Below are 25,255 nucleotides of genomic sequence, written 5' to 3' on the forward strand. Positions count from 1 at the left end.
TTTCACGCCATCCTCTTTATCCCATGAGCAGAGCGGGAACATCCGACTTACGAAATCGACGAAGGAATATTGCTCGGCGAGAGCACAGAATATCAAGTTGAATCCGAATATTATGACCCAGAAAGCCATTCCGTAACGTCTCAAACCGAACGAGGTGGCGAGAGTCACAGCCACGTTGGATGAGACGCAGATAACTGTGCTCACGCACAAGCGCACCACCAAGTGTCGAATCCTGGCGTTTTGTGCGGATGCCAGCTGTCGGAAGCCGAACTGACGACACATCGGGAAGAGGACGAGGGCCAAGAATCCGACTTGGAATACGAGGGACACCATTGATGAGGAGAGGAGGAGGAGAGAGATTTGACGGAGGAGTTGAACTGATCCTCCTCGAAAGTCACCGCATCCGGCGATGGTGCTTCGAGGACGCGTGATGGAGAAGTTGAAGGACATGGTGGTGATGCGGAAGAGGAAAACGCCGACGATGATGAGCACGCTTAAAACGCGCAGAGGTCTCGAACTCAAATGCTTCAGGTTAGAGTTTGTGTAGAAAGCGCGCTGCCGAATCCACAGGACAAGATAGGAGCAGAGGATGCTGACGTTCGCAGACAACACGGCGATGTAGTAGAACGACGCGCAAGCCGCGTTGCCCCAAGACCCGAAACGCAGCTCTATCTGCACGCTCAGCGCAAACACCAGCAAAGAAATAAAGCCAAGGATATCAACCAGAGCCATCACCTTCATCGATCGTTCCTCGAGACCACATTTGTGTTTGAAAGCACGCTTGCGGCCTTGGTAGATGAACTGGGAAACCGACATGTAGAATGACACAACGAGCAGCAACGCAGCCAAAGCTTCATCCAAAGGTCGGTTCCTGCTTGTCATGACAACCATCGTGAACATGCTGTGGTTCATTGTAAAGTTATTCATATTGATTTGATTCTTGGATGAACTTTTCTGTTTTTCTGAAATCTATAATTTCTTTTTCTTTTTCAAGCAGTCGTATCTTCTCGCTCTGCGTATATTTCAGGTAAAAACGGTTCAAAAATATTAAAGCTGTAGTTCTTCTGTCTCGTCCTCTGTAACAAAGCAGCCTTCAAATTGTCCAACTTGATACAAACACTCTTTATGGCGATACGTCACTTGAAAGTTTGTTACTTATACAAACATATAAACTCCAGAAATCTGAACAAGATGAGTTCGCAACGACTGAACTGCCACAGAACATAACGACGACGCCCTCAGAACAATTTTCTTATATATCTCTGCACGGTAAAAGGCCAACGTGTGTTGTAACCTCGAGTGACGACGAATTCAAATTACCCTACAAACCCTTCAATTAAAGGACTCGCAACGACACGAGCGTACGGCCAGTGACGTCACACGACCGTTTACATGTGTTTAAACACGACAGTCGGCACAAGTGGATGATGGAAATTACGCTTGATGTTGTTGTGATTCGACACACACGATACACAGCATTCATGTCCATGGCCACCATGATTGGATACGGGTAACCACAGAACACGTGTAGCCAGAATGGAGCAATGCTTGCTGTCAGTCTCACGCAATCCGCAGAAACTCCAAGGGCATTTCTTGAATGGACAACACGGGTTTTAATCCCAGTGTAGCCACACAGAAACGTATTAAATTTTTTGATATTGGTTAAAACGGCTGGTTAAATCGCAAAAAAACAACGTTGATGTCATGCCTGTTGGTGATACCCGGTGTAGCCAAAGACCACGACAAAACGCATAAAACGTTTGTAACAAACCAATCAACTTACACGTAACCTGTGAATGGTCAGTGTTGCACGTTTGTGTGTGTGCTTTTTATGCTGTCGCTACTATATATATCAGAAAGCGAATGCCTAAAAAACATGACGTCATCCGCATGCGCTACGCATGGAGACAGTACCTATTAGTGTGTGATAGATTCATTGTGATGTGCTATCTTGCCTTCGCGTTTCGTTGGCACGACAGCTGCCGTGGACGTCGTTGCCCTTTCGTGGCCTTGTTTATCGTGGGCAAATTGCATCTTTCATGGCAGTTCTGGCCAACCATGGTTGTCATGCCAGCTCTAGGGGAGCCGGCTTCATGTCAAATGGCCTGTCGAGTTTTGAGTTCTAACCACAACTGCGCGCGTGTTATCAGAATCCAGGGATGTTGATTCTGTTGCTAGAGTTTAGAGTAGGACAGACCAGGATCGGAAAGTCAAACTACATTTACTCAGAAATTGAGCGTTTCCATGATTTTTCCGATTTTTTACAATTTAAAGGTGTTGGTCATTCAACTATGTAACAAATAGTTTGCGTCAGTTTTTTGTTCATACAAGGAACGTTTATTCACATTTTTACTTAATCACGCGACTTTTATTTCAAGCCACGTGTTCAGTTTGTGGAAATTTTAAGCTTGGGATTAAGTTGCTGAAATAAGCTTTAGTTTTAGGTGTAGAAAATACTCGAGAGGTGTTCCTGCAGCTCAGTGATTATCATGACTTCTATAATAATGCTATGACTTCTCAAGTTAGTATCAACTTTTAGGCACATGCAAGGCAGTGTTATCACCAGCACGGTAACAGCTTGCCAATACACACAGAAAGAAGGCGCGAACGTAATTTAATTAAATCTCCCGATCACTCACCACTGGTGTGAGTGTAGAAGTCAAGGTTTGCATCCAAGCATGCGTAGACTACGTCGGAAAACACAAACTTTAATTCTTCCTTTGACAGACAAAAGTATACGAAAAAGTGTTTGTTCGTGTTGTGTTTTACCGTTAGAAGGTTGTGTGGTGGATAAAGTGGTCAAAGATAAGGGGGTAAGTTGGACTGTTTTTTCTTGTTTATCACTTAGGACGCAGTTGTCATTTGACCGACATTTCCACTGATTTTAGGTATTTGATTGTGAGGAAAGTCAAAGTTTTTTGGAAACGTTTAAACGTTGATGCTTATTTTTCAGACTTTTTTTAAGTTAACGTGGATACTATGGATTGTATTTTTCTTTAAACTCTAGGTTGTAGTTTGAACACAATTTTTACCAAAAGATCTGCATTAAATTAAGCTGTTTTAAATGAAAATACAAAAATGTTTCTCTGCCATTTCCAGGTCTGCCGATTCATTGACGCAGAACTGATTCGATTTAACACCCGAAGGTTCGAGATTACGCCGCAAGATGGAAGCAAACGTTGGAAACGCCACCAACCTCATTGCGCCACGTCACAATCACCCATCCTCACGTGACTTCGTCGACTCGCCACGTCATCAACCTCATCGTCACCATGACAACGATACAGCGACGCCCAGAAGTGCCAGGGGAGCAGAGAGCGAATTTTGGAACAGAAAGGGGGTGATTAAAATGGACCCGAACAATCACGAGCGTTGTTCGCACACGACCATCCCCCCATCCGCCATGATGACGCTCGCTATGGAATTACAGGTGTCAAATCGCGGAAAAGCGTCCAAGATTTTCAGGAAGGCGAAATCGAACGCGCGAATCGCTTCGCCCGAAAATTCGCCGATCGAGAATGAAAAATCGATGCTTCCCGAGCTGTGGGTCGTCCCCGAGTCGAGCGCGAAGACTTCGAGTGAGGAACCGACAACCGCTTCCCACCTCCAACCTGCCCTCGACAAATCAGACTTCGTTTTTCGTCCCGGGTTCGAATCCCCGGTGATCCAGAATCGCCCAGAGCAGAGCAAAGCGGACGCAGAAGGCCTAAACAGCGACGAACTTGAATTTTTGGAAAGCATCAACGTAGCCGATATGGTTGGCAGCAAAGACAACGTCATCGTTTATCCGGATTCGGACCAAGAAGAAGAGAAGGAATCGCGAAAATATGCGGAAAGCGTTGCAACGAACCACAACAAAGGAAATGACGTAATAACGTGCATAGATAGGCCGAACGCTGACAACCAACCGAACACACGGGAAGCGGACGGTTGTGGTTCACGGAAGTGCAAAGACTTTACGACTACAAACCACCCAACAGGCCGGGATTATAAACCTGATGCGAAGGGATCAGCACTGACAGGCAGTAAAGCAATAGAGTTTATCGATCCGCAGTCGAATGCAGAAGCAAGTAATGTCATTGCGGCCTTGAAGCAACGCAATGATGTTTTCATAAAGGCCCAGGAAGGCGAAGAGGTCGAGCAATGTCGCCATGTGGCTGCTGCTGGCGTCAATAAATCCATCGTCACAAGTTCGTTAACAGCGCCCGTGAAGGACAGCAAGCGAGAAAAACAACCCAACGCATGTGATGTCTTGCCAACTCAATCCGGCATTACAGTGGTTAGCGGACATACATCACAGGAAAGCGGCGGTCTCCAGTTAGAAGACAGGCCGGCAAGAGTGGACAGTCAGCAATCGCTCAGTAGGGACAGAGCACAGAGTTTATCTCACAAGAGAGAGGTTGAAGCATCGGCAGAAAATCGATCCGCAACCCCAGAAGATTTCAGAACTTCCTCGCAGAACGGAACACTCTCCTCAACTTCGTTGTCATCTTCTTTGTTCTCTCTCTCATCCTTGGGGTCTGTCTCTTCGACGTCGCTGTATTTCTCATCAATAAACGGGGCTTCGGAGAAAACAAGCGTAGCATCCTGTACAAGCATCACTCCAGACAGCTTGGACGCACAGGAAAGAAGGCGACCCACGTCGAAAGGTCGGGAAAATTTCGCAAATCCAAAACAGAATTCACCGGTAATTGTAGAGCCAGTAGCGAGATCAACAACCGCGTATTACGCACCCAGTCAATTTGCGGTAGCATCGAGAAGTCGCCCAGAGAATCGCTCTGTTGCAATGCAATCTACAGTTAAATATAACCCCCACAGCTGTTCGGGTGGCGGGGTTCGGAATGCCGATGACGACACCCTTGGATCGAGGCGTTCACCTCTCTTGCAAGCACCGGGCGAACCCCAACAACAACCAACCTTGGTTACAAGCAGAAGCAGCAGCAGAGTTAGAGTGAGAAGTTGCGACGGTTCCGTCAGTCCATCGAGGAAAGTAATTTGCGAATTTGTGGACCAGGACGCCCCGGCGTTGCCCGATCAACTTGAAATCAAAGGAAGAATCGTTTCCAAGGCTGTTTTCCCAGACGAGCAAGACCCGAGCTTAGTCAGCCCCGTGTTGCATCTCCAACGAGAGAACGGAAACTGCGTCAAGTGCAAAGGTCAAGGCTACAAAGACAAGGATAAAATGATATCTTGCTGTTGCTGCGGACCAAAGCCCAGGGCGCCGCCTCGTGGCGACAGCAAAGGGGCAACGGATAAGTTTACGGGTGCCGGACGCACGCCTTCACCTGTTCCAGCTGTTAGGCGACGCACACCATCGCACTCCACAACAAACTCTGACACAGCAGCCAAAGACATCGAAGTCAGAACTGAGGTTGTAGAGGCAACAGAATCCCACCAGGTATCAGCGAGTCCAAAACGACCTGCCGCGAGGCCAAGGAGTTCAGAAAGTCCCGCCAAAAACAAACCCGTACCTACGTCATCGCTGCGAAACAAAAGTTCTTCGAGCGCGGAGGGGATAAAGTTGGAAATGAAACCGGATCCTGTTGCCTCAGATCACTACACAGAAGGGTGTAGGATTACCCTCGCCAGTCCCAGCATCGATAAACCTTCGCAGAAGCGCGTTGTCGTCAAAAACACGTTGACACCTGGAGTGGGCAATCCACGTGTCAGCGGCACCCAGTACTCGGGGTCAAACAAGGCTGTCTTGGAACGTGATGGCGGTAGAGCCAACATCGAACACCCAAGGGTTAATGTTGTAGGCGGATCCAAGATCACGTTGCTGAACGCTGATTCGGAAATGAATTGCGCGCTTTCAACTGCACCAAGGTCTTTGAACAAAGCACAGTACGGGTTGAGATTGCAACCGGAAAGTGCCGTGCGTCAACCTGACAAGAAATTGAAACAAGAAAGCAGTAACGTGGGTGGGGTCCAAGAAAACGCACACAACGATAATGAGGCCGTCGTAGTTCCGATGATGAGCGAAACGCAGACGTCACAATCTGTGCATGATAAAGCACCGGCGGTTCAAGGGCCTAAGGATAAAAATGACAGTCAATCTGCGTTGCACGACAAGAAGCAGGGAGACACAATCGAAGCGGCATCTTCTCCACACAACAAACGTAGCCAAAACGTACAGGAGGCACATTCAGTTAAGCAATGTGCTCCAGTTGCGACTAAGAAGTCAGTGACAGAAGGAAAATCAAGCCCAAGTCAGCTTGAAACGATCGTCGCTGAGCCGAAATACTTTCGATTCCAAGACAGTAAAGCTCGGGTCGGAAGTCCGCATCGAATAAACGCCAGAAACAACGAACAAGTTGTTGAACGTTCTGCTGCTGGTTCTGTGTTCGTTACTCCCCCCGCCTCCCAACGTGAAGTCGAGTTACCTCAAAGAAGAATGGTGAAGCGGTCACAATCACTCGGCTCCGGAGAAAGCGGTGAGTTGGTTTTTATTGGTCTTTGTTGCGATACCAGACGAGAATATATTAGGGTCAGTCTGATACGACTTTACTGTCAAGTGACAAGATATCAATCTATGTTTTATTTTAGAACCTGTGCAATATTGTAAGGTTCATTTGGTCCAAAAAATATAGTTGATTTTTCATTTATCTATATTTTGTGGCATAGTACATTAACAACGAAAGTTAAGAAAATCTAAAAAAAATCACAACCAAGCAACGCACCTACGTTTGTTGCTCATCATCATTAGCTTGTGCATGGAGGAGAGGTCAAAAGGTCAATGCGTTTCGTCCAAATATTGTACATTTCGCATATTTAAGTCCTGCATAAAAACTTTGAATAAATATTTGGTCATCAAGGTCTTTACGGCAAATTTTTTGCCCAAGCCTTTCTAGCCAAGAAAGAATATAGGAGCGAATTTATTCAACTGTAGCTTGAAAAATGCCTAGCGTTACTGCGTTGTGAATTTACAAGGTGGCCAAAATTTTCTCCGAAACAACGTGACACGACAGCAGCCGCTTAATACATTGCCATGTTTTAATATTCACGCGCGCTCCCATACAGCATACGTTATTCCTACGAGATAAAATTTGCCAGAAATTATTCGAATATTTGATGTGGTTGAGAACCTCTAAGTTTGCTTTCTCTTGTCAAATGCTGTTCTAGAATCTTTACTCGCGATTTTAGGGATTGATGTCTCAGAAAGTGTTTAAATGTTTCATTATATGACAGCGTCATCTTTGCAGTGTGTAGCTTTTTAGTGAAATGAAAGAATAATGTGTACTGGCAAACAGGCGTAACATTAAACGTACAAGTAACGTTTCTACGGAAATGTATCAATGCCAACGCAGGGGCTGCCAGGTCATCGCCTGTAGTTGTGGTTTAGATTCTTATTTAAAAAGTTTAAGCCATATTGCGGATACACTATACTATAGAGTGATGAACTTAACCACCATCTTAACCGGTTTCCACAGAAACTTACAGAGATTGATAACTGCAAGTGAAATATATCGCAATGACGCTTACTACTTTAACAGCGAGTGGAAACAAACCGGTGTATTGCAACACGGTCACTTTGAGACTGCGTTCACCCACGGGAAAGAAGCAGGATGGAATGCGTTACGTCTCCCCTACACCTCCGAAACCTCCAAGCCGCACAATTTTCAGTGCTTCAACGTCAAAAGGTCAAGGGTCATCGGCATGGAATGAGCCAGAGATTCAAAGAGGCGCCCAGCAGGACTACAAAAAGTGGCAAGGACAGTCGAACAACTTCCAAGAGGTCTCCGTCGCTCCCACGGTGATATCACGTCATCGACAAATCCAGGATCAAGGAAAGGCGGCTCAGGGCAATCAACATCACCAGTCTCAAGGTCACGGGCACCACAAGGTGACCTTCAACCCCCAGGTGTCGGTTCGTGCGTTCGACGGAAGTGGGAAATGTAACGAGGGCGGATGTAGCGAAGGTTCGAGAAAGGAAAGCGGAAAAAACAGTCGCCAAAAAACAGGTGAAACTTTGTGCATTTAACCTTTTTACTGCTTTAAAGACAATTTAGATACAGTATTTTACTACTTGACAATTTAGGTCGTATTAATTTTAGCCAGTCTAGTTGTTTCTGTTGGGTTTCGTATAAAATTAAAACAATTTTCAGTCCTTCATATCGACCCAGCAGCGTTTTGTTCGATTTTCAGTTCGCTAAGTACATTAACCTTTTCGCAGGGGCACAAAAAAGTTGTCTTGATCTTAACCACCAACCACAGCATCTAATTAAATACACCAGAAAATTATAAAGCCAGATAAACAGCTGATAATCAATTAATTTGAAAATACAGAAAGATATTTCCGCAAAAAAATGGGCGCCACCAAGCTGTACGGGTTTATTCCTGTAATTTTTGTGCCATTTTCCATTGGGGTTTGTAGAGGTTAAATTGATTTTATGTCGAATTGGCGGTTTTCATTAACAATGGGTATTGGTACATAAGTTATCGGGTGAATGTATATTTATTGTCGCATGCGGTCGTCCTAAACCGACTTTAAAGCCTTCATAAGAAATGTCAACATCAATAATCTGCTTGCTTGGGATTCGCCCAAGACCTGACAACAAAAACAGCCCTAAAACAACATTTGCCCGCACGAGATCCCTGCTTTGTAATCCGCGATCCCAACCAATAAAGCGGGCAATGGCAACACTTATTGTTTGGGCAAACTAGTGACCCCATGTCGCCAATCTTAAGTTAAAACTCTGATCGTTGCCACGCGATATCTTTTCTGTTTTCGACTTTAAACCGAGAAAAAGGTCCACACGATTAAAGCTCGAGGTCAGAGAGAATGCGACCCAGGTAAACACAAGAACTTAGATATGAATAATATGATAAGTTCTTACTTACAAACTTCTCTAAATAATGATAGCGTTGGAAGGAAAAGCTAACAATAATATTTATTTTTGAACTCAAGATTTGATTGTTGCTTTATATGCAGTCTAATTGATACAAACGTCTAAATTTAAACAGCGGCTTTGTAAATGCCCACAAAAGGCGAACCATGCAAATAGATGCAAAGCGAAACTTAATTTGGAATCTTTGTTGAAACAAATTTAGAACCGACATTTAACAATATCAATCAGACAATGACGTCAAAGTTGGTTTGAAGTCAATTCTTAATCCGAGTGAGTCAATATTTCCACTAGGGCTATAAGGAGGAAACTGGTTCTACATACAGTTTCGTTGCTTTTGTCACAGTCCTTGAAGTTTGCGTTGTGGTAAAAGCATCTGCGTGCACTGAAGCTTTTGCAGGTTTAAATTGAACTACACGTACAAATGACTTAGTGCGGGCTGTTGCCTTTGTCAAAATGTAAAAATCGCTTTGAGCCTTGAGGATTACTTTCTGTGCAACAGCGAGTTTCGAACCCGTGATATTCGGCGAATGTAAATGGGTCAGGTACCTGGTAAATGGGTAGAACGCTATATAAGCAATGCTGCGTTCCTTGTATTGATGAAAGTTCACTTTCACTTCACGGCGAACTTTACCCAGGGCGTACAGGAATCGAACATATTCCGTTACCCATAATCTCCCGAATACGGATTGGTGATAATTGTGACGAAACATGCAGAAACACATGCAATAGGCGTGGCGCTGTTTCTGGGGGAACGCCGCCCTCCCAATTAGGGTTAACATTTCCGCAATTGGCAGCTGCTCTTTTGATGGAGCTCGCGTGTGTGTGGACTGGTGCTTGTGTAACGCTTTACGAGTTATGAGCTGGGCCAAGCACAAACCCATATTGCCCGACCTCGTGTTTGTCGACGCTTTGTGGCTTTTGTTTGGGTAAGGTACAGGAAGTTGGGTGGAGGGCGTTGGCAGTGGATTTACAAGTGAGTGTGTTTTCAACCGGGACGCAGGGACGAAGCGAATTTATGGATCTAAACTTTGATGTACAAATGTATTCCGGCAGTGCTTGGAAAAGCGGGGGAAGTTTTATAATTACAAATAGAATTATGTGGATGGAAGTTTACGATGTCGGACTCGACTGTTGTCTTCCTTGTAACAGATTTTTTGAACAACTTTTGCAGAAAATTCCAAGTCGTCGTTTGTTTTACAATATTGCTTAACACAACACACATATATATTTCGCCTATACGTATTAGGTATCATCGGTAATAGTATAGGCAAAATATGTATAAATGTCAAACAATGTTCTGAAACAGTTTGGGATTTTCTACAAAAGCGTTGAAAACGTATGCGGTGTGTATACTTTGAAAGAAGAATCTGTTTCATAAGCGTTGTTGCATAAGTAGTGACTGCAAGAAGAAAGAAACGATTAACGCGTGTAAAGTGATATCTATCCAGTGTGAAAACAACATCCTTTTGTAGTTATTCCTTAGAAAAAGCGAAGACGTACAAGGAACCAGGAAAAAGATTTGTGGCCACGGTTGAACGTACATGGGTTTACGAATGGGGTCTGAGTGTGGGCGTAGCCTTGGTTGGAAGTATTGGGTCTACGAAATCGTGGTTGTGAATTCCGCAGCAAAGAATGGCGGGAATGTTTGTTATCAACGTCACCTGGTCAACAATAGGTTTGAGAGAAAGGACATCAGGTACATAGTATGGTCGATAGGGTAGGTCGTAAATGGACAAATCAATACATGGAATTGTCAATAAGGTCACAGTTTCGTGCGGTCAGTGTTCATTTGTGATGAAAGCGCAACGTTTTGTTATGGGGGAACGATGTAGTGAAAGACACTGGTTTGTGTTTGTTTCAGAAAGTGGATTTCTTGGTACAAATGTTAGTCAACGCTGAAAGGTTATTGTATTGAGGTTTGTGCACTGCACACAGCATTGAAGGTTTAACATAGGTAGTTATTTTTTATACCTTAACGCAACATAGCGAGCGTTTAGTTTTAATTCACTGTAAAACACCACAACCTTACAAGGGTAAACACGAATGTAACCGCCAGTCAGTCGTTCGTTGCAGCAAAACCGCGCTTTACAACCTTGCTATTCAAAGCGGCGACAGCAATTAGAGTTAAAACCTTGTCCTGATCTTTCTTAAGCGGACGAGACAGAAGTTGTTAGACAGAAGCCGTACAACTGTTGTGAAAGAGGAGAGGCGGAGTAAAAGGCAAAGCTGTCCTTTGTGTCCACCCTGTACGTTGGATTGTAGGGGAAGGAAAGAATTAAGCGCTCATGAGTTCGTAGTAAAGTGCGGCTGGAGTCCATATTGCTTCGTATGATGAGGTTTACGCAAGTTCGTTGCAAGTTATCGACCAAAGCGTTGTTTTGATTTGATAAATTTTTAATGGATTCTGGGCCCTCCAAATGAACTTGGTATTAGTGCTTAGAAAACAAACATTGCATTAGTCTATCTTTCTCGAAGACTTACGATGTTACTCAGGATAGCAATAATACTGTGTGCACAATATTTAGCGTTTCGATCAAACAGAAAACAAACAAAGGTCGGAGAAGATATTGACAATGGCGTTCCGCCAAGAGAAATCTGAACCGGTCCATTGATTGTTTATGTTTTACATAGGCAGGTACAGGGAAAGTTGTTTTGATTACAGCACTGGCACTAAACAACACCATAAGCTTCCCGTTAGAAATTCTCATGTACTCAATAAACGCGTTCGGCGACACAAGCAACAAATTGTTTTTAGTTTGGTTTTATGAACTTTTAATTCAGCCACGGCGCGATTTCTGCTACATGTTATCACACAATGCAAAAAAGGCGACGGATTAAACGCGGCTGTGCAAGCAGTGCCTTTGGCTGTGCGGTGTTTTGACTGCCAGGAATTATAATAAAACGAGCAAAGGTCAACTGAGGATTGACTGCATTGTACGCAACACCACTTAATCAGTACCTCGATGTGATGTAAATGTATGGTGTGCCGAGTATGTTTCAGCGTGGTATGTTCAACAGTTAAGGCGGGGCTTAGTGGAGTATTGGCGGGTGTTTATTTGTTAATTTGAGAAGTTTATGGGGATAAATAACGTTTGTGTTGATTTGGTTGGATTCTGACAATTTCATGGCAATGCAGATTATACATCACCTCTCTGCGAAACTTTTTTGCAACCAAAGCGGCACTGCAGAGGGCATTGCCACACATTTAAGAGCATGTTTACCTCTTCTAGGTATTATCGATGAAAAACAAAGGGCACTGAAGGCCATAAACTGGTTGCACTATATTAATCCATATATCAGTAAACCAATAATACGCGTGACGAACGCAACTTACAAATAGCCTCGGGTTGAAATTAGCTCATGTTCATCTCGTTCAAGTTGTTGTTTATTGAGGCATAGAGGTCTATAACGTCATGAGTTAATATGCTTAGCGGTTTGCAAGATCTCCTCATGTTCAGAAGGTTTATTTTTGAGGGAAACGTATCCGCAGATTTGCTTGTGACAAAGTTGAATTCACAATAATTAGTTTTTTTTCCTGAAATCAGCTTCTTTTTTCAACTTATTGTGCGTGACGCAGGTGGAAACTTCACATTTAAAATTACAATGTAAAAAAAACTCTTGTCAAAACACAGTTTATTTTAGGAATACGTGTTCACTGAAAACAACATCATCTGTTTTCAAACACAAAACAGATAAGACAGCGAGTAAAACTGTTCGCCCAGTTTAGACAGGGGTCTTTTTTGTAGTTTTATTAAAGTTAGGTTTGAGCACGCGTTAAGAAGCGTCAGGTACAATAGGACGAAGCGAGCGCAACAAAAGTACTCGGCATACCAGAGGTGATGGAGGGTACTCAGTGATGGCCATTTCTATGGTGGCTACTGTGTGCCACAGTTACCACGTTCACTGGTTAAAGAGCGTAAACTGTTTGCTGCGGTCGCGGTTTTATTCCCATTCAGTCTTTGCGAGAATCTTAACGTTTCTTGATGACGTCAACCATCTACGTCATCAAATGTAGTGAGCTGAAAATTTTTTGAGCAAAAATATTTTCACAACGTTATTTCGTTCGACCGCGACCACAACAGTTGTAAGGGCAGTATTATATACCCTGCAATCCAGGTGGTGTATTGTAACAGAGTGCTTTCTGTCAAAATATGATTGTTTTTGTCAAACGCATCCTGGGATGATGCCATAGCCGCACGTCAGGTTTTCAACCTGTGTTTTTCAGCGTTGCCGTGTGGCGGTAAGCTGTGGATTATATGTATTGACGAGACGGTGGCGGTTTGACACCAACTCAACGCCAGAGGGAAAACGATTTAATGCCTGTTTATGAGCCTTCAAATCCGGTCACAGCCATTTCTATAAGTGGAGAGAATTGCAGCTGCTACAAAACATTGCTTGTTTACAAGCGTTTAGTGCTTCCGTGTGTAACCGTCAGGTCGCTTCATTAATATCGCGTTTCTGGCTTCCGCAGTTGCGGAGAATGAGCAACCGAATGCGAAGGTTAGAGTTCAGATCCACTTGCTCGCTTGTGAATATATCGTTGCGCGTTTCGAGGCAATTCGAAGGTGTTGCGAAAACCTTCCAAGAAATTCCAGGGACGCGGCAAGAATAGTTGAAGTTGCCGGTTTGGAGTTCGCTTGGATTCGTTTATCTCACATGAAAGCACAATGTATTGATCTTAAAAAGTCCCAAGCTGTAGAGTATCCGAAGCGATCAAATGTCGGCAAACTTCGAAATGAAATGCTACGCAGCTTTAATCTTATGAACGCTCGCCAGTGTGACCATAGCAAGACAATCCTTATCCGTTTAAACAAATTAATGAGCAGTAAACAAGGAATGGAAAACTCACAGTTTAGACCACCCATGGCCTTGCAAGAAAGTGCAAGCAGTTGTTTATGAGGTGACAGAACAGCTGGAAGGGGGGTAAGCGCTACCAGGGTTTTTACCACTCGACGCCGCGCAGCGTGACTGCCGCTCGCGCGAAAATGCGCCCTCCCCGTTCTCTAATTGGCGGCTAATCAGGGGCTAAATCGTATTTCCTGATTGCAATTCGCCGAGGCAAAGCCTTCTTCTTGGCGTTTAGCGGCGGTGAAGCAAACTTGAATGCCACGCTCTTGCCTATATACAGTGCTTATTGGGCGTTGAGGGTGAAGCTTTGAGGAAGCAACGGAGCATGTAAATGTTGTGGGACGCTAATATCGAGGCTGCCTTAGTGCTGACTTGAAGCAAAGCGCCGCTGAGTTGTTGACGGACGCCAAGTCAGGCTGCGTGACAAGCTGCATTAAGATGCACAAAGTTCGATATGAATAAGCTTTACCCCAGGGACGGGGTAATGGAATCATCGCTTAATAATATTTACGTAATAATATTCACAGAGTTGGGTATGAGCAATCGACATCAAAGCCAGAGGTAATATTTCGATTTAAATTGGTTTGAATCAAATCATTCAAAACCTTTTTCTTGCACTGTGATGTATAGACGTGTAGACGGATTTAGTCAGGCCATGGTAAAAGTTAGAGGCCACCAATCATTTCTGCTGCGAAAAAGTGTGAATGTGAAAAAGAGGTTTCGAATTCCTGTGGGCTCGCAATAGTGTGTTGCAATGTGAGTGCATTTTAGGAATGTTAAGTTGAGTATTGGCAAAGAAGATGCTCGTAGGAATTTGACTTGATTTGTGTGATTTGATGGAACTACTGTATTTTTTCAACTTCAATGATTTATTCGCATCGATCGATATTGCCTCTCTTCGCGCTTTAAAAAGTTCTTCATAGAGAGTTAGAAAAGCTTGTAAGTCAGTGATCAAACGTATGCATTCACATATATCTGTAGGAATGCTTCGAGTAAGCTGTATACATGGTCACTGTTTCCTGTTATATCTTGTCCGCCAAACAACCGTAACTGTAGGTCATTTTTTCAAATACATTCGCATTGATGGACCGACGGCATTCCACAAACCAACACGAATGTTAATGTGTTTACTCAATATAGGTTGAGCACTAGGTGGCGTCTGTTAGGTTTATTCTGATCATTTTCCAATGCTGGCAGGGATGATCGGAACTGAAGAAGGGAATAAGGATAAGATGATGGCGCCTCCGCATTCGGCCACAGATGATGAGGATTTCAGTGGAGTGGTCGAACCTCCACCTATCAAGGTACACATTTTCCTCATGTTTTGTGTGTTTGCTTGAAAACACGGAAAGTGCGATGATGTAATGACAAACTGTTGTCCTTTTGATTTTAGCATTGGAGTTAGTTTCGTTATTTGTGACATGTTTTGTGTGAGGTGGAAATTAAGTGTTGAAACACTGAATAAACGAAATAACTGCGATGTTGAAAGCAAACGGATATAATTCGTCATTACATAATTTTCCGTGTTGTCGAACAAATTTTTTGACACTTCATATTGCGAATAATTATCTTGTTTTTTTTGTGGCTAAAACCGGTAAATCCAAACCGCTAGACGTCAGCACCGAGCGCCTTGGGCGTAACCAATACCCAGTAAAAATTAGCCGCAGGTTTTTTTCTACGACTCGCACCAAACCGAATGAAAAATTCCAGCAAATTAAATTATGAATTGTTCGAAAATAAGTATTTCACTTCAGCGTGGAATTTCCATACATTGCACCAACCATATATTTCTCTTCAATGTCAAACATTTTTATGCAATACTATTCTTATATATCTTATACAACACACTTAGCAGAAAGCAAAGTCTTTTTGCTCGAGTATGGACAATAAAATGGCAAAGTTAATTCGACGATCTTTGGTTAAAAATGTTAATGTTTTACGTTCCTTCCCGTTTATTCAGTCGTCGTTGCTCGTTTTTAGTCTATTTCTTCTTCCTAGGTGAAGGATATACGTGCAATGTTCAAACGTGGGCCCGATTATCAGGATTACGCGAAACCAAGAAGTCTCAGTGCGTCAAACGCCCCTGCAAGGAGGGGAAGTGGGGTAAGAAGTCTTTAATATTAGATCGAGGGCATTGTAATGGTCTCATAAAGTTTTCAAGGATAACGATTGATATTAACGAGCATAAAATAGGTTTATTTTCCTGCGTGTATGCGGATAAAACCTTTCCTATAACGAAAACCCTGCATAGGAATGCAACACTGTTTGCTATAGTTAAACACAGAAGCGCAAAAGTGCTGCAAGGTGATTAAAAATGCCACGAAATCACTGAATACACGTAAAATTCCAGCGAATAATGGGCATATTCTCGGGTTATATTCATGAAAGAGGAGTCATAACAGGCATATTGTTTCAAAGCATAATAAACTTTATTCGCCGAGGGGACGCAGCGCGGGTGCGAGTCATGAAATTCAAAGATTGAATTAAACAAGTCGGTGAGATCGAAGGAAACTCCTTCCAACGGTTTCCTATGAAGTTAAAACGCATGAGCGTGGCATGGAATACTGAGGGCGACTGTGGACCGGACAATCCTCAAGAGATGGCGATTGGGAAACTTAAACTCCGGCGCATAATTGTGGGTTTTTAGTAACTAGCTGTGAGTAAACTCACACTGTGCCAGTTTAATGTCTTTCAATATTTCGACAGCGCGTAGTCTGCGCATCGGTAATGAGTAGCAAGTTTATCTTTGCTACGGTCAATGTAAACAAAATACAATGTGTTCTGGACCATTAATTTCGCTGCAGTTCATTGGGTCTTAAGGTCATTAGGTATAAAGTGTAGCAAGATTAATGGTTGTTTATTGACCGAAAGTCGTAATTATCAAGTCAAATGACGCGCGCATTACGGTTGATGTTTCAAACAGAAATGTGATTAAATAACGTCACTATTGCCCAAATTAATGGCCAGATGCAGCATATAGCCACAGGCAAAAAACAGCACTGAAACACAAAAGGATACCCACAAGCGATCGGCCCAAAATAACTGATTACGTCATTTTTGCATATTGCAGCGCGCAGCTTCACACGGCAGCCAATCAGACGCCGAGATCTGCGATGACATTTCCACGCCCGATACTCAGGTAATCGTTGAATTGCCAATTAGTCTGTCGTTCACAAGTGTAATGGCCAGCAGCCCAGTTGTGATTGCTTCGTTGTCACGAACTGCCAGTGGGCGTGGCGTGGGCGGTGGCGCGACAGGACAAGACTTTTTTTATCAGCACCAATGGGTCCATTTTGCAACAAAGGATTTTTGAAAACAACCCGACGATATGCTTGTTGTTTTATCGCGATATTTTCTGGTGATAGTGGTAGGTTTTCTTTAGATATTGAAACTCTTTTCTGATCCTCCCCATTCGCACGTGTATAGGATGGCGAACGGGAAACAATGTTTGCAATTCTATCTTTGGTCTGACCTTCACGTGACCTTGCGCTTATCCATTTTCCCCCAGCAAATGTTTGCAGAAGTTCGCAGCAAGGCAATCGATTTTGACGTCAATTCGCTTAAAAAAGCCATTTGCAAATGAATTGCTCACGTTTTATTGATTTATGACTCATACGGACAGAGCAGCATTTTAATTCTTCTCGCTATGCTTGCTGCAGTGCATTTTCACAAAAACAGCGACTCGTTTTCACTGCCAGAAACATTCGCGAAAAAGTTCGATTGCGAGAACGCGATTGTGTTTGCGAACGGTCAGTAGCCAACAAAGGCAGGCAACGCGAAGCTAAATCGGGGAAGCGAACTTTTAATTAGATGCGCGAAATATTTTGGCGCGCTTCGTTAAGCCTAGCTGGGTGTGTGTCGGCAAAAACATGCGGGTGGCCGGTCCGAAATAGTTTCTGCTTTCGGGTCAGAGTTGGAAAAAATATTGCTCAAGATATTCCGGGGAAGGCTAAAGTTCTGGTGCAGAAATTTTCAATCATTTGCGCACGGAAAATTTAGCCCTGAAAGTATGGCAAGTCTAGAGGTTAAATTAATCAAGTCTAGAGGTTAAATTAATTAAAGCTGGTTAAATTATGCTCTAAGTGGTGGTGGATTTAAACAACGTGCTACTTCGCTATATCAATGTCCTTACAATCTACAACAAGCATGTACATTTGTACGTAAACTATATCGAAAGAAATCGTTCTTTACAAAGAAGTGATGAGGTTTGGGTTTGGGTGGTCCAATGCTTATATGGCGTATCGGATCCTGCACAAACACAGAGCACGGCGGATATGTCCAGTTTGTACAACGTCGAATAGCAGAGAGGCAAGACGCCGATGTCATGACTGATGGGCGAACGATGTTAAAAGCGCAGAGTGGAGAGGGCTCAGTGCTGCTGAACAAACAGAGATTGTCGTGAGAAAAGTTGCGAGATAGGGAGATCACCGCGGTTGGTGTGGCCGAACTCTTAATCCGTTACATCCGTGCGTGCGTTCTGACAGTTAGGGTGGACAGCACAGCTGTATCTGGGATACAACCAGTAATTTTGCAGAATCTAACAACACTTTTGTGGTCATTTTTAGCAACCACTCGTGTTTCCACTTTTTTGTGTTACGGTTGTTCGAACTTTGAGAATCGTTAATTGCGGAAAGCTGGTCGGACTTTTTGGGCCTTTGGTAGCACAAGAATACAAAGCTGATGATAAAAGGAAAATTAAATGAAACTATATTCTATATCGTTTCAATGGAAATTTAGATGTTTTCTTGCATTTTACCGACTTTTACGAAGAACACAGAACACCGTATGTGGAAGCAAAAGATAACGCGGTTAATAAATACGCTTGCATTATTTGCCGCCATCTCGTCTCGTTTTCTCAACCGACATGCGGTCGGTTCGTGACAAGACCTACGTCAGCAATGATGTCACGAGTAATTAATTCCATCCATTTGGTGCTGGTTCCGATGCCAACTAGATTCCAGTCGATCACGAGCCTGGGAACGTTGGCTTACGCAGTCTATCGTGCGGTTTTGAAGTGAGGGCCGCCATCATTTGGCTGTCGGGCATCGGGGATACGATCACTTCCACGCGGCGTCTTCAATCTCAGTTACCCGCCGGTTATCAAGGACCGGCTTCGGGAGATCTGAGTGATAATGTGATTCCTGTAAACAGCTTGCCAGCCCGCGGTCTGATCTGATATCGAGGGAGATGTTAAACTGTTACTTTTCGTAACCACGGCGATGCCGCGCACTCGAAGAAAGCGATCGCAATCGTTAGAATGAGGCAGAGAATGATCTCAGCTCTTGGGCGTTATTTGTCGGCGTCAGTCCTTTCACTGTGAGAGCTTGACTGATGGACAGGAACTCTTTGTAGCTGTTGAGTGATGAGATTTGAAAGAACGGTTGTGGTCAGTTCACTACGTTGCTTAAAAGGCAGTATACGGAACCAACTCCCATTATTTTGCCTTACCTTACCTGGTGTGGAATATATGTTTTGTAAAGATATTACAAACGGACCGATACAAGATGTAAGATTGAGGAAATTCTGACCAGTATTATTTGTTTTCCAAACGAAACGTTTCCGATTGTTTCAGTCGCTTTTTCGAACAAGACTTTTACGCGTTTCCAAAATGAACCATTTTCCTCGCTTCAAACTCACAATCAAGCAGTTGCATTGAGTTACAAGGAAAGTTCATGCAACTAAAGCGCGCGAGCAACAGGAGCACTTCAAACCGAGGCACGGGAACAGCAAAATGTCAATCCGAAAGCACTCGGGTCGTGTACGTAGTTGAACCGGGAGTTCGTCAAGTTTTTCCGGGGTGAAGATGTATTTCAAGCGTTACTTGTGATCCGTGACGACTCGGAACGCAAAACTATCTGCTTTCAGTTCGTAAACTTCGCGCGATCAGCGGTATTTCAACCGACGTTCCAGAATAAACCGCCTTACAATGTCGTGCGTAGACACGGCATGTAATGTTGAGTTTTGAATATTAGTTGATAGTTGAGGTTCTATTCATGCTAACACAATGGCGCGACAAACTATGAAATTTTTATGTTATTTTTCACACTCACAATGGATAGAATAGAGTTTGGTCGTTGTTATGGGACTAAAATATTGTTGATTCTTCCGCGGTTAATTTTTTTTTCACTGAAGTCGGCCCCAAACTAGTTCCGCGCAACTTGGTTTGACCTCAGCGCTGCGTCCGCTGTTGCCCTTCTTTTCGTCGCTCCACTGCAACGCTCAAAATCTAGGAAACGAGGTGCAGGGAAAACAGGACGTTTTGCGGCTTATGGGGGGGATGGGGAAACGTGTTACCAGAATGCTGATGTGCAATTAGCCGGAGTGGGGGCAGCCAGACGAACAAAACGTGCCACGTTAACGAGACATTCCGAGATTGCTTTGGAAAGTTTGTGTTGGTGGCGGCATGATGTTAAACGCAAATTGTCCGAGCAACCTTTGTTTCGTCACAATTGGGAAGCCGAAGTTGTTATTGTTGAAAGTGTTGTGTGATCCGGCACAGGTCGGATCGGCATTTGTTTGCAAATATTTGCAAAGGGCTTATACGAAGATCCGACTTGTTTACGATGAAATTTTGGGTTTTGACAAGAACCAGAGTTAGTTATACCAGGAAGAAAACTACATTGTTGTCAGTCGGCATCCGCGTTGCCTGTTATAAGGAGCGTATATTTTTGCTGGATAAAATTTAATTATAACTTTTCAAATCATTTCCTTGTCGGAAATTGCGTAGAGAGTCCACAGTCTCATTTAATGCTCGTTTTCTTTTGCGAAACTTATTTTATTTCCCTGACCAGCAAAGCGTTTGTTGGCCCAACTCTGCCCGTCATCCAACGTTCCCAGCAGCTTCTCATTGCGCTGCCAAACGTTCGGATCGTTGAAGAGATTAGAAGACACGCGATAGGCGGAAAAAGTGACCGAAAGGTGGACTTTGGGTAACGTTAGATCTTCCCAAAGAGCTCTAATCGCTCAGTCTCCCGAATGTACACGGTATTAGATGCAGATCAACTCGTCCACTTAGACACAAGCAAAGCGAGTTGAGATTGATGACGGTTTAACTGATCCCGTTGCAATGCTTTCACTCGAAGGCAACTTGTAGAGCTTGAGGGCGTTATCTTGCGTTGCAACGTAGCGGGGTTACGTAATCTAGCCGTCACGCATGAAAGATTGAAAACAAGCAGACTCGGACAAAGGCGCCAGAAATTAATCAGGTTGCGGTCGGCGGACTCCTAAACTTTCTAGAGAGCGCTGTTGGTGTTTCGGGCAACACAATGCGTGACTCGTTGATTGTTTCCTATCTGCGGTCGCCCGCTCAATGCGAGTTACACCACGCCATTGTTTCCTACACCCCGTGGGTCGCGACCCGCAGATGAACTGGTTTTCTGCAGCAAATATGACCAGACTTCCACTGCTTAGATGTTGGATGGTTACATAAATTGGTCTGTAAATACCTGACAATGGGAAATTTAGTTGCCTGTTAGTAAAACTAAGGGCAGTGTTTTGTGGGTCCGTTTTAACCACTATAAAAATAATAAAATCCAAGAATATCTGCACAGATTAACAATAAATGCAAAAGCATATCAGAATGGACGCTAATGGTCGTTTTTATGTCAAATGGTCAGGGTCACGGCGAAATGTTGTTTATCCCACTTCAAACCCAGCCAAACTTGATCAGCAGATTCTCGCAGGAGTGGAGCTTGTGTAACTTTAACTTGATATAAAAAACGTTTGTGAAACACTGTTTTCCGAGCAAGCGAGACGCGCGACCCGAGTTGTTCTGTTGACTTGTTGACAAGCGGATGCAGGCGACCAATGAGCGAAAACAAGTCTGGGAAACTCTGGTACCGAAGCGGGGGCTAATATTGTGGGCATGACATCATAGACAAAGTCGCCGAGTTTTGCTTTGTGACGTCAAAGGACGCGATTGAGCGTGACGCGGATGTGACCAAAAAAGGCTTGAGTTGCTGATTATAGTTTGCGATGACCTTTTTTGCGATTAATTTTTCTGGGGCCGCGGGTTGGCGAGTTAAGGTAATAAGTGGCTGTTGTTTATGTTGTAAAGCGACTGCGTTGGGCGGCTGCGTCAGCAAATGTGATTTTTCGTTCTAAATTTGGCTACGTTGTTGTAACTGATGCAATTTCGCTGTCCGTGTGAATTCGAAAGTTGAGTCAGTCTGAAACCCTGCAGTCACAGACCTCTGATAAAAATTACAGTTCTGGAGGTTAACAACTGTAATACATTACAGTGTTACGATAACTCGATACTTGTACTGGCCAGGACCAGGCAAATCAGTTTTTTTCCAGGACGTTTTAATTGATATTTTATTGCATCACTGAAAACCGTCAATGCCATGAGTTTGAATAATATTTATTATGATGGGCGTTCGCTCTTTGTTCATGGCATGGCGTAACGAGCTGGGTTCGGAAATTACGTGGAAGCCACCAGATTTCCGTTCTTATGTTGTAGCGCAATAATTAGGTCATGTGTGTCACGCGGGGCCAATGACTTTATGTTCACCCTCATATATGGAAGCAGTGGACACATGTTGAGAAATAGACTTTGACATGTTTGCGTTTGTGCGTAAAAGCGTGGGCGGGCTGCACTTCGCCTAAATCAGGTTAGTGAAAAGTTAAACGCGGGCGTTGGCGTTTGTATATTACAAAACGCGCTTTCGACAGCTGTTGTTTTGTTTCGTCATAGACGCCATGCGTGTGACTCACGCGGAAATCGAGAAAAAGGGGAAGCGGAAATCCAACCGAAAGGAAAAGTGCTACAAAGCCATCTGTCGTCGCATGTTGTATAAAATCGTTACAACTCGATCATATAAACGAGCCACAAAACATGACGGCAACTAATAACAGGTTGTACACAGGGCGTGTCAGGGTCGTTAAGCTGTTAGGAAGGAGCCAGTATGTCCTGGCCTGTGTATCGTTAATTACTTCAATGTTTCCGCTGTTAAGCTTTAACGTGCTCAGACATTTAGCAACGAGCGCAAGATGGATTGTGTTTTATGTTGTAGCATTGTGGACATGTCGTGCCCTACATGTTTGATGTAGTTGGGTTGTTTGCTATTGAAAAATAATCTTGTGTTCACATTAGTCAGTTTATTACATTTTCAGTCAAGTGCCAGTTTGAGGACTTGTACAGATTAGTTTCGCTTGGTTACTAGTATAGCGGAAACGACTGTTTGACGGTGTTAAAAGGTCTCACAAAACCACATTTGGACATACTCTCGTGCCCAAGCGTGCAATAAAATTGTATCATTTTATTATTGGCTTCACTTTGCTAACATTTTATACGTTGTACCTTCAGTTTCAACCGAACAGGTTTTTGTGTAAGCATAAAATCTTTTGTAAACGGACAACATGACAAGTGTGGCAAGTAACCCTGGTAACCAGTTCGAACCCCAAACTCAGGTCGCCAAACAGGTGATGCACCTGTTCAAGGGAGCACTTGACATTGAGAAGGATCTTGACGTGTTTGAGGAAGAAACCTTGAGGAAACAACAAGAGCTCACGAATGACGTCAATGGGACAAACAACCACCAAATGAACGGACAAGTGGTCACCGGCATTAACAATAATTATGTAAGTTTTGTCCCTGCATATTAAATGTATTAAATGCGGGACAATGCATTTTGACCTTGTTATATAATGGTTATTGGTTAAAGCAAAACAAACATCGTTCATTGGTGTTTTTGTCTTCGCACGCAAGAGAAACAACAACTTTTAAACATTTTGATATGGACGCTCCTTTAAACCACATCTGTGAAGTTACGTGAACTTGTGTTTTTTTGTCATTTTGCTAAAAACAATGCTAGGATTCACCTCAAACTGACACACTTAATTGATCTTTGCGTGCAAACGAAGCTATGAAACGTGTTTCGAAGTAAATAACGACCGGAACTACTCACAGTGTCTTGCCACTAACATGACATTTACATTGGGTTTGTGTGGCCACGCCCCATATTACAGCAATATCGTAACAGGCATTAAAACTATAACAAAAATTATAATGAAAATGTTTGCATAATCGGCAACACTTTTCCCCAAAAAACTTGAGGAGATAAACCAAAGCCCAGTTTCTTTTGTTTGGTGAAGTTTAAAGTAAGCGTTGTAAAAGGGTTACAAGTTCGTAGTTGTGGACTTCGGCTTTAAGTTTTGATTCGCGTTTCACAAAATGTTATTAATATGTCCTCACACACATATATTAAAGAGCTCTACCGGTTAACTTGTTAGTGTATTCAAGTTTGCAGTAATTGTACATACATTTATTTGCAGTTCATAACAAATCTTTTTCCCAGGTCACCAAAGTGCCGCCACAAACACTGCCGAAGCCCAATAAGAACGCTTCTCCTTCCCGCCTTTCCCCTCCAAGCAACGGCGAACCACCAGCGTCACCTAGCGACATAAAATCCTCTATCGCGCAGATCAAGATCGAAAGCGAAGAGGTTGCCTCCTTTGACGAGTCGCTCGACAAGTTTTACGACGTTTTGAACGACCTCACGTCATAATCGATTACGTCACGCAACACGGCGTCACTTTTACTTTACTCAGGCCCTGCCTTTAGACTTGTGCTGTATCGCGCGCAATGCAATTTATTTTGGTAGAACAACGTCAATTGAAATTGCAAGTGTTGATTTTTTCTTAATATTCATTGTTAGATTTCCGTGATTTTTCCGTGCAAGTGGGTTTTGAAATGAGAATTAAATGTGCACTAGTTATGTTTATAAAAATAAAACAGCTTTTAATCCAACAAGAGAAACGTTTGGATTATAGTTACCACGACACACCGTCTGTCCCCTCCAAACTGTGGTATTGAGGCACTATATTGGTGCATTATTACAAGACAATTCAACAATTCTTTTATCATTTGTGCGACTGCTTTCACGTTTTATGGCCACAAGCAGGGACACATTCGCATTATCATTGTATATTTGCTTGTCACTGGGTTTGGGTTTTTGTACAAATTAAGTTAAAGGGTTGTGTATAGAGTTTCGGTTACGCGTGCTGCGTAAAAGGTGATGGTTTCTGTATTGACGTGCTGGCTTTTGTTTGTAAATATAAATACTATTTTGTTGCACACAATTTTTCGTCCTAATAAAAGTTATCTGTTTGTCCGACAGAAATACAATAAAGACACACTTGGTAAACCAGAAATTTGCCGTCAGTCCGTCAACTTACACGTAACGTAAAGTATATCCAGTGACAGCCACAGCCTACATAAATTCACTTAAATCTGTAAAAAAAACTAGTCTTACCTTAATGCTTTGATTCCGTTACAATCTATTGCTTATCAACTGGCATCCCAGATAGGTGTGTTTCTTAACTTGCTTTTCCAATCATTGTACAAAACGCAACAACATTTTCGCACGTTTACACAGAGCAGCTACGAAGTAACCAAACGGGACAGAATGACAGAACGCGTGGGCGTTGATTGGTCATAATTGGCGCGAAAGCATTCATCCGTGAAATGCTTCAGTTACAAGATGGCGGGCGAGTCATCAGTATTTTAACATTGGGGCAATGGTTCCTAACTAGCCTTGCATAAGGCACATACAGAA

The 25,255-nt window shown here is 43.3% G+C and overlaps 1 protein-coding gene across 1 annotated transcript; it reads left to right on the top strand.

Annotated features, from left to right (window-relative positions):
* Positions 1-2,672: 2,672 nt before the first annotated feature.
* Positions 2,673-24,838, top strand: LOC145910860 (uncharacterized). The gene is made up of 8 exons (XM_082998071.1): positions 2,673-2,813; positions 3,100-6,434; positions 7,494-7,961; positions 14,895-15,001; positions 15,696-15,800; positions 16,768-16,836; positions 23,109-23,279; positions 23,996-24,838. Exons 2-8 carry the CDS (start codon positions 3,167-3,169, stop codon positions 24,203-24,205), a joined length of 4,398 nt encoding a protein of 1,465 aa, XP_082854197.1. The 5' UTR covers positions 2,673-2,813; positions 3,100-3,166; the 3' UTR covers positions 24,206-24,838.
* Positions 24,839-25,255: the final 417 nt, after the last annotated feature.

The sequence above is a fragment of the Ascidia mentula genome, chromosome 8 (genome assembly GCF_947561715.1).
Source record: "Ascidia mentula chromosome 8, kaAscMent1.1, whole genome shotgun sequence".
Taxonomy (NCBI): Eukaryota; Metazoa; Chordata; class Ascidiacea; order Phlebobranchia; family Ascidiidae; genus Ascidia; species Ascidia mentula.